At 39.5% G+C, this 10,371-nt stretch overlaps 2 protein-coding genes across 2 annotated transcripts; both read left to right on the top strand.

Moving 5' to 3' along the window:
* Positions 1-1,533: 1,533 nt before the first annotated feature.
* Positions 1,534-2,544, top strand: LOC125381192 (ctenidin-3-like). The gene is made up of 3 exons (XM_048397754.1): positions 1,534-1,604; positions 1,884-2,226; positions 2,481-2,544. Exons 2-3 carry the CDS (start codon positions 1,893-1,895, stop codon positions 2,495-2,497), a joined length of 351 nt encoding a protein of 116 aa, XP_048253711.1. The 5' UTR covers positions 1,534-1,604; positions 1,884-1,892; the 3' UTR covers positions 2,498-2,544.
* A 3,444-nt stretch (positions 2,545-5,988) lies between these two features.
* On the top strand, positions 5,989-6,999 carry LOC125371668 (ctenidin-3-like). The gene is made up of 3 exons (XM_048397752.1): positions 5,989-6,059; positions 6,339-6,681; positions 6,936-6,999. Exons 2-3 carry the CDS (start codon positions 6,348-6,350, stop codon positions 6,950-6,952), a joined length of 351 nt encoding a protein of 116 aa, XP_048253709.1. The 5' UTR covers positions 5,989-6,059; positions 6,339-6,347; the 3' UTR covers positions 6,953-6,999.
* Positions 7,000-10,371: the final 3,372 nt, after the last annotated feature.

The following is a 10,371-nucleotide window of genomic DNA, read 5'->3' as shown; positions in this document are numbered from 1 at the left end:
CAAATTCCTTGATAATGAAGTGTACAATTATCAAGATGATATGTTGAAGATAAGAGAGTTCTCTCAAGAAACGCAGTTGCAAATAAACGCCACAAAACCCTTTTCAGAATCATTCGAAAGCTCTGCTCGAAGCAGAGGCCATTGTACGATTCCGACTATAATGATCACAGCATGTGCGTATGAATGACTATCAGATAGTGGATTCCGGGGTAGAATAGGTCTTCAGCAACCCATGCTTGCCGTAAAAGGTGACTATGCTTGTCGTAAAAGGCGACTAACGGGATCGGGTGGTCAGGCTCGCTGACTTGGTTGATGCATGTCATCGATCCTAATTGCGTGGATCGATGCTAATGATTTTAATCAATGGATTGTCTGGTCCAGACTCGATTATTTACAGACCGCCGTCATATAATAGCAGGAATATTGCTGAGTGCGGCGTTAAACAACCAACCAACCAACTAACCAACCAGATAGTGATGATACCGGGCGGTTGCCAAAAAGTAAGCGTATCCTGCCCCATCGGTTCCACCGTCACAAACACATACAAAGACAAGTCATCAAAGACGAGAAAACAAGCTGTTGTTCATATGTCAATCATGTTTTCAAAAGACACTGGTGTACTTTCGGCTTTTAACAGATACTACACACATAAAACGTTGTTGTGAGTATTCATAGTGACAGTCCCTTTGTGAGAAGAAACCAATATATGTCCCTTTCAGTTAGGAAATAAAGCTGTTGTAGTTTATAGTTATTGTGCAGTAAGATAAATAAAATTCGGGGAGAATAATGTAGTATCTGGGGACTTCTGCAGTATATTCAGCAGAAGCTATTTTCTTGTGAGCAGGCTGCTGTATTACACGGAAACGGTTAGCATAGTTGACCCCGTGTGGTACAGTGCTACTGCTGTACTGTGGCGAGGCTGTACTGGTGTGTTGCGTCAGTTTTCTGGTCTCATGTTATGTCGTATCACACAGATGCATTATAATGTCTGATGTATGTTGCTCCCACATCATATATTTACTGAATACACACTTTTCAGACCATTATCGAATATTCACTTAATATAGGTTAAAGTGAGTGAGTGAGTATGGTTTTACGCCGCTTTTAGCAATTTTCCAGCAATATCACGGCGGGGGACACCAGCAATGGGCTACACACATTGTACCCATGTCGGAAATCGAACCCGTGTCTTCGGCGTAACGAGCGAACGCTTTAACCACTAGGCTACCCGACCGCCCCTAAATAATATAGGTTAAACATTGAGTATCGAGGACTGTTTGAAATGCAGTTAGACGATGCCAGAGAGAGTGTGTCTGTTTGCCACCTTTATATACGTTGTCTTGTACTTCCTTAATCGATGTTCATGAATACCAGCTCGCATGTGTACCCGTAGGGTGATAACCTCGGGCCCTTTGATGCGAAAAGAATGCTTACTTTACACCATTAAGCTGAGGTGCGTTACTTACCTGGAAGTGGCCAGCCCAAGGTAAATCAATCACGTATAATTCACAAATGGTATATATAAAGGACGGGGGAAACTGTTCCATCATCTCTTATCTTCACCTGCCGTTGAGACACAGATACGAGTAAAGACCAAACTGCAAGTACTAATTGAAATTTTGCTTGTGATATATATGTATACTTTTAATTTTTGATTCATCTGCTGCGCATCAGGCTGTTTTCAATCTTTATGTTGAGCCAATTCATAAAAGTCCGAATATGTAACATAAGACGTTCTTGTAAATTGAGAAATATATGAATGCGGGTGAAAGCAAAACTGATAACATAATTCACAATGAGTGGTGTGAACTGAATTTACCAGATGAGTAACGATAACATGCTATTTTACCTTTCTTGACAATGATTTTCCCGTTACTCAATAGATACTCAAAATGATGAAGATAGTCGCCGCTCTTGTTGCCTGCCTGGCTGTTACCGCCTTTGCCGAGCCTATCGGTCTGTATGGTGGAATTGGCGGGTTGAAAGGAGGACTGGGCGGAATTGGCTACGGAATGGGTGGATTGTACGGAGGCCTTGGAGGTCTTGGAGGCCTTGGAGGTCTTGGAGGCTATGGAGGTCTATACGGAGGCATGGGAGGTCTATACGGAGGCATGGGAGGTCTATACGGAGGCAAATACGGATACGGCATGGGAGGTCTGTACGGAGGACTCGGGGGCTATGGTGGTCTCTACGGAATGGGAGGATACGGAATTGGATTGGGAAAAGGTATTTCACAAAATATGATATCATTTGTTTATCGTATCCGTAAATGTACCTCCAGTCTCGTTTGCAAAATTGCATAATTTACCTATGTGGTATTACTATTTTCCGCGACAAAGCTGATGACATTTACAAAACATCTTTAAAACTATTCTCTGCTTTCTCTAATATTTGGTATAGTTTATCATGCAGCTAGTTTCAAGACTTCGTTGTGACTTATCCATACATCCCAACTTTATTCTACTATTTTTTTGTTTCAGGTATCGGCTATTATTGAGTTATTATCACCTGCAGTGTGATGCTGGCTATTTATGTATTTTCTCAAACCAATGGAACTGGTTCAATAAAATCTTGTCATATTTATTTACGCCTTGAAATTTGTTTGAAAATCTTAATCTGAATTGAATGTTCACAATGGAAGAGTGATCAATGTTTCTTCATATTGTAAACTCTGGACATAGTACGTGTTGTCGACCAATATCCAAGCACACTTCAATGATATTGCGTTTTACTGCTAGCTAAGATATCAACTACTGAAAAGTGCTATTAAGTTCCTGAGGAAACCGGACATGATGATAAGAGGAGGGATTTTATGCTTGATATATCTCCCACCACATGTCACTTACCCGAGTTCATGTTTCACGGGAATGTATCATTTGGGCTGCCAGGAAAGGGTTTGATGGCCATTTGAAGTACCATAATATCTGGAATTGGCTGTCTGTATTTCAATTTGCATTTTAAAAACATGCAGCGAAACAAATAAGCAGGCGTGTCAATTTTTGTCAAAGCAGTCATTGACGGTATCAAGGGGTAGACAGTGTGCACTGTATTGAAATGCAAATGTGTGCGCTGTCCTTGAAAATGAGCGAAAGTTGTATTCAGAATACAATCTACATGTTGTTATGGCGCTTTGTATAAATAATATCTGAGCTGCTGCAATAAAACAAACCCGAAAGCCATAGTGATGTAGAGCATCAAAACAAATGTTGCAAGATTCTTACTGCTTTGGTTAGAAGGGAATGCATACAGTTGGAATTTCCATGACAATAACATATCTTTACAGTTTATCAATTACACAAACAAAACGATTGAATTCAAAAGTAACTATTAAATACGCTTGTCCGGGTATAGCTTATCAAACTACGAATTATTTGTAATTTCCATCAAACATGTACTTCTTGATTTGATGATGCAATTTAACATTTTGCATACTGCTTATGTAATTAATAGGAGAAGTATCTATATAGATATTTAGTTGTGTGTTTACTAACCACCTTCCCTGTAGGCGCTATTTGTAAAATACATATTGATTAAATCAGAGCGCGAATTTGAAGATTCCGAACTGGATTGGTAGGATTGAAGATTACAATGAACAAACAAATAGCTAATATATCCCTATTGTTTGATTACAAAGCAGAAGTGACAATCATTTATCAATACAAAGGAGATTGCATTTGGTAACTGTAGAGAGTGAAATTCAGCGGAATAAATGGTCCAACTTTAAAGCGTGTCATAAGTCTTTATAACAACAACCAGACTGTAAAAACAAGTCGTTTGATCATGTCTATCTTTGAAAACACCTTTGTGTTATACTTTAAGAGCATTTTCTTCTGAAAACACACGTCTTTACTTTTAGATGTACGGTTTTTCTGGGCAACCCTTATATAGTTACACATTGTCAAACTGATTTGCGCGTGTTTTATTCTTGGTAAGAGTTTTGGTCTAAACACGCCTTAAAAGAACACAATCATCACTATCACTACTGCCTCATCATGTCGACGTCAAGGGCATACGTAAAGGGTAGAGACGATTTCTTTACTTTCTTCTAATGTTTACGACCTAAGACTCAGCCGAAGATTAAAACACGTTAACGTGAGTTATTTGCAACAGTGATTAAGTATATATGCAAAAGTATGAATGGCTGAGACATTGTCAAAAGACAACATTCTCCCAATTTGGCACACGATGGAACGGACGGAGGAGCTCATGAAACATCCAACAAATATGAACTATTCACTAACACCTGGTGACATCACTGATATTCAGTATACATTTTAGCACAATCTTGCCTTTTACACCCAATGAAATCTGTTTCAACAGATAATCGAGCCTGAATATTCTCTGGCGTTGACGATTTATGTAGTTAAAGGGTCATCATTGAATGATTATTATATCAATATTCAGGCGTTATCTATAGAAATTGAGATATCAAATTTAGTGATGCTCGTATTATCACAAATTCCTTGATAATGAAGTGTACAATTATCAAGATGATATGTTGAAGATAAGAGAGTTCTCTCAAGAAACGCAGTTGCAAATAAACGCCACAAAACCCTTTTCAGAATCATTCGAAAGCTCTGCTCGAAGCAGAGGCCATTGTACGATTCCGACTATAATGATCACAGCATGTGCGTATGAATGACTATCAGATAGTGGATTCCGGGGTAGAATAGGTCTTCAGCAACCCATGCTTGCCGTAAAAGGTGACTATGCTTGTCGTAAAAGGCGACTAACGGGATCGGGTGGTCAGGCTCGCTGACTTGGTTGATGCATGTCATCGATCCTAATTGCGTGGATCGATGCTAATGATTTTAATCAATGGATTGTCTGGTCCAGACTCGATTATTTACAGACCGCCGTCATATAATAGCAGGAATATTGCTGAGTGCGGCGTTAAACAACCAACCAACCAACTAACCAACCAGATAGTGATGATACCGGGCGGTTGCCAAAAAGTAAGCGTATCCTGCCCCATCGGTTCCACCGTCACAAACACATACAAAGACAAGTCATCAAAGACGAGAAAACAAGCTGTTGTTCATATGTCAATCATGTTTTCAGAAGACACTGGTGTACTTTCGGCTTTTAACAGATACTACACACATAAAACGTTGTTGTGAGTATTCATAGTGACAGTCCCTTTGTGAGAAGAAACCAATATATGTCCCTTTCAGTTAGGAAATAAAGCTGTTGTAGTTTATAGTTATTGTGCAGTAAGATAAATAAAATTCGGGGAGAATAATGTAGTATCTGGGGACTTCTGCAGTATATTCAGCAGAAGCTATTTTCTTGTGAGCAGGCTGCTGTATTACACGGAAACGGTTAGCATAGTTGACCCCGTGTGGTACAGTGCTACTGCTGTACTGTGGCGAGGCTGTACTGGTGTGTTGCGTCAGTTTTCTGGTCTCATGTTATGTCGTATCACACAGATGCATTATAATGTCTGATGTATGTTGCTCCCACATCATATATTTACTGAATACACACTTTTCAGACCATTATCGAATATTCACTTAATATAGGTTAAAGTGAGTGAGTGAGTATGGTTTTACGCCGCTTTTAGCAATTTTCCAGCAATATCACGGCGGGGGACACCAGCAATGGGCTACACACATTGTACCCATGTCGGAAATCGAACCCGTGTCTTCGGCGTAACGAGCGAACGCTTTAACCACTAGGCTACCCGACCGCCCCTAAATAATATAGGTTAAACATTGAGTATCGAGGACTGTTTGAAATGCAGTTAGACGATGCCAGAGAGAGTGTGTCTGTTTGCCACCTTTATATACGTTGTCTTGTACTTCCTTAATCGATGTTCATGAATACCAGCTCGCATGTGTACCCGTAGGGTGATAACCTCGGGCCCTTTGATGCGAAAAGAATGCTTACTTTACACCATTAAGCTGAGGTGCGTTACTTACCTGGAAGTGGCCAGCCCAAGGTAAATCAATCACGTATAATTCACAAATGGTATATATAAAGGACGGGGGAAACTGTTCCATCATCTCTTATCTTCACCTGCCGTTGAGACACAGATACGAGTAAAGACCAAACTGCAAGTACTAATTGAAATTTTGCTTGTGATATATATGTATACTTTTAATTTTTGATTCATCTGCTGCGCATCAGGCTGTTTTCAATCTTTATGTTGAGCCAATTCATAAAAGTCCGAATATGTAACATAAGACGTTCTTGTAAATTGAGAAATATGTGAATGCGGGTGAAAGCAAAACTGATAACATAATTCACAATGAGTGGTGTGAACTGAATTTACCAGATGAGTAACGATAACATGCTATTTTACCTTTCTTGACAATGATTTTCCCGTTACTCAATAGATACTCAAAATGATGAAGATAGTCGCCGCTCTTGTTGCCTGCCTGGCTGTTACCGCCTTTGCCGAGCCTATCGGTCTGTATGGTGGAATTGGCGGGTTGAAAGGAGGACTGGGCGGAATTGGCTACGGAATGGGTGGATTGTACGGAGGCCTTGGAGGTCTTGGAGGCCTTGGAGGTCTTGGAGGCTATGGAGGTCTATACGGAGGCATGGGAGGTCTATACGGAGGCATGGGAGGTCTATACGGAGGCAAATACGGATACGGCATGGGAGGTCTGTACGGAGGACTCGGGGGCTATGGTGGTCTCTACGGAATGGGAGGATACGGAATTGGATTGGGAAAAGGTATTTCACAAAATATGATATCATTTGTTTATCGTATCCGTAAATGTACCTCCAGTCTCGTTTGCAAAATTGCATAATTTACCTATGTGGTATTACTATTTTCCGCGACAAAGCTGATGACATTTACAAAACATCTTTAAAACTATTCTCTGCTTTCTCTAATATTTGGTATAGTTTATCATGCAGCTAGTTTCAAGACTTCGTTGTGACTTATCCATACATCCCAACTTTATTCTACTATTTTTTTGTTTCAGGTATCGGCTATTATTGAGTTATTATCACCTGCAGTGTGATGCTGGCTATTTATGTATTTTCTCAAACCAATGGAACTGGTTCAATAAAATCTTGTCATATTTATTTACGCCTTGAAATTTGTTTGAAAATCTTAATCTGAATTGAATGTTCACAATGGAAGAGTGATCAATGTTTCTTCATATTGTAAACTCTGGACATAGTACGTGTTGTCGACCAATATCCAAGCACACTTCAATGATATTGCGTTTTACTGCTAGCTAAGATATCAACTACTGAAAAGTGCTATTAAGTTCCTGAGGAAACCGGACATGATGATAAGAGGAGGGATTTTATGCTTGATATATCTCCCACCAAATGTCACTTACCCGAGTTCATGTTTCACGGGAATGTATCATTTGGGCTGCCAGGAAAGGGTTTGATGGCCATTTGAAGTACCATAATATCTGGAATTGGCTGTCTGTATTTCAATTTGCATTTTAAAAACATGCAGCGAAACAAATAAGCAGGCGTGTCAATTTTTGTCAAAGCAGTCATTGACGGTATCAAGGGGTAGACAGTGTGCACTGTATTGAAATGCAAATGTGTGCGCTGTCCTTGAAAATGAGCGAAAGTTGTATTCAGAATACAATCTACATGTTGTTATGGCGCTTTGTATAAATAATATCTGAGCTGCTGCAATAAAACAAACCCGAAAGCCATAGTGATGTAGAGCATCAAAACAAATGTTGCAAGATTCTTACTGCTTTGGTTAGAAGGGAATGCATACAGTTGGAATTTCCATGACAATAACATATCTTTACAGTTTATCAATTACACAAACAAAACGATTGAATTCAAAAGTAACTATTAAATACGCTTGTCCGGGTATAGCTTATCAAACTACGAATTATTTGTAATTTCCATCAAACATGTACTTCTTGATTTGATGATGCAATTTAACATTTTGCATACTGCTTATGTAATTAATAGGAGAAGTATCTATATAGATATTTAGTTGTGTGTTTACTAACCACCTTCCCTGTAGGCGCTATTTGTAAAATACATATTGATTAAATCAGAGCGCGAATTTGAAGATTCCGAACTGGATTGGTAGGATTGAAGATTACAATGAACAAACAAATAGCTAATATATCCCTATTGTTTGATTACAAAGCAGAAGTGACAATCATTTATCAATACAAAGGAGATTGCATTTGGTAACTGTAGAGAGTGAAATTCAGCGGAATAAATGGTCCAACTTTAAAGCGTGTCATAAGTCTTTATAACAACAACCAGACTGTAAAAACAAGTCGTTTGATCATGTCTATCTTTGAAAACACCTTTGTGTTATACTTTAAGAGCATTTTCTTCTGAAAACACACGTCTTTACTTTTAGATGTACGGTTTTTCTGGGCAACCCTTATATAGTTACACATTGTCAAACTGATTTGCGCGTGTTTTATTCTTGGTAAGAGTTTTGGTCTAAACACGCCTTAAAAGAACACAATCATCACTATCACTACTGCCTCATCATGTCGACGTCAAGGGCATACGTAAAGGGTAGAGACGATTTCTTTACTTTCTTCTAATGTTTACGACCTAAGACTCAGCCGAAGATTAAAACACGTTAACGTGAGTTATTTGCAACAGTGATTAAGTATATATGCAAAAGTATGAATGGCTGAGACATTGTCAAAAGACAACATTCTCCCAATTTGGCACACGATGGAACGGACGGAGGAGCTCATGAAACATCCAACAAATATGAACTATTCACTAACACCTGGTGACATCACTGATATTCAGTATACATTTTAGCACAATCTTGCCTTTTACACCCAATGAAATCTGTTTCAACAGATAATCGAGCCTGAATATTCTCTGGCGTTGACGATTTATGTAGTTAAAGGGTCATCATTGAATGATTATTATATCAATATTCAGGCGTTATCTATAGAAATTGAGATATCAAATTTAGTGATGCTCGTATTATCACAAATTCCTTGATAATGAAGTGTACAATTATCAAGATGATATGTTGAAGATAAGAGAGTTCTCTCAAGAAACGCAGTTGCAAATAAACGCCACAAAACCCTTTTCAGAATCATTCGAAAGCTCTGCTCGAAGCAGAGGCCATTGTACGATTCCGACTATAATGATCACAGCATGTGCGTATGAATGACTATCAGATAGTGGATTCCGGGGTAGAATAGGTCTTCAGCAACCCATGCTTGCCGTAAAAGGTGACTATGCTTGTCGTAAAAGGCGACTAACGGGATCGGGTGGTCAGGCTCGCTGACTTGGTTGATGCATGTCATCGATCCTAATTGCGTGGATCGATGCTAATGATTTTAATCAATGGATTGTCTGGTCCAGACTCGATTATTTACAGACCGCCGTCATATAATAGCAGGAATATTGCTGAGTGCGGCGTTAAACAACCAACCAACCAACTAACCAACCAGATAGTGATGATACCGGGCGGTTGCCAAAAAGTAAGCGTATCCTGCCCCATCGGTTCCACCGTCACAAACACATACAAAGACAAGTCATCAAAGACGAGAAAACAAGCTGTTGTTCATATGTCAATCATGTTTTCAGAAGACACTGGTGTACTTTCGGCTTTTAACAGATACTACACACATAAAACGTTGTTGTGAGTATTCATAGTGACAGTCCCTTTGTGAGAAGAAACCAATATATGTCCCTTTCAGTTAGGAAATAAAGCTGTTGTAGTTTATAGTTATTGTGCAGTAAGATAAATAAAATTCGGGGAGAATAATGTAGTATCTGGGGACTTCTGCAGTATATTCAGCAGAAGCTATTTTCTTGTGAGCAGGCTGCTGTATTACACGGAAACGGTTAGCATAGTTGACCCCGTGTGGTACAGTGCTACTGCTGTACTGTGGCGAGGCTGTACTGGTGTGTTGCGTCAGTTTTCTGGTCTCATGTTATGTCGTATCACACAGATGCATTATAATGTCTGATGTATGTTGCTCCCACATCATATATTTACTGAATACACACTTTTCAGACCATTATCGAATATTCACTTAATATAGGTTAAAGTGAGTGAGTGAGTATGGTTTTACGCCGCTTTTAGCAATTTTCCAGCAATATCACGGCGGGGGACACCAGCAATGGGCTACACACATTGTACCCATGTCGGAAATCGAACCCGTGTCTTCGGCGTAACGAGCGAACGCTTTAACCACTAGGCTACCCGACCGCCCCTAAATAATATAGGTTAAACATTGAGTATCGAGGACTGTTTGAAATGCAGTTAGACGATGCCAGAGAGAGTGTGTCTGTTTGCCACCTTTATATACGTTGTCTTGTACTTCCTTAATCGATGTTCATGAATACCAGCTCGCATGTGTACCCGTAGGGTGATAACCTCGGGCCCTTTGATGCGAAAAGAATGCTTACTTTACACCATTAAGCTGAGGTGCGTTA

Source organism: Haliotis rufescens, unplaced genomic scaffold (assembly GCF_023055435.1).
Source record: "Haliotis rufescens isolate VD_foot unplaced genomic scaffold, xgHalRufe1.0.p SCAF_17, whole genome shotgun sequence".
Taxonomy (NCBI): Eukaryota; Metazoa; Mollusca; class Gastropoda; order Lepetellida; family Haliotidae; genus Haliotis; species Haliotis rufescens.
Note: the sequence above shows the minus strand (reverse complement) of the source record. Positions and strands in the feature narration are given on the sequence as shown.

Bases quoted from the DNA above. Each gene is read 5' to 3' on its own strand.
- LOC125381192 (XM_048397754.1), top strand. From the start codon at position 1,893: ATGATGAAGATAGTCGCCGCTCTTGTTGCCTGCCTGGCTGTTACCGCC.
- LOC125371668 (XM_048397752.1), top strand. From the start codon at position 6,348: ATGATGAAGATAGTCGCCGCTCTTGTTGCCTGCCTGGCTGTTACCGCC.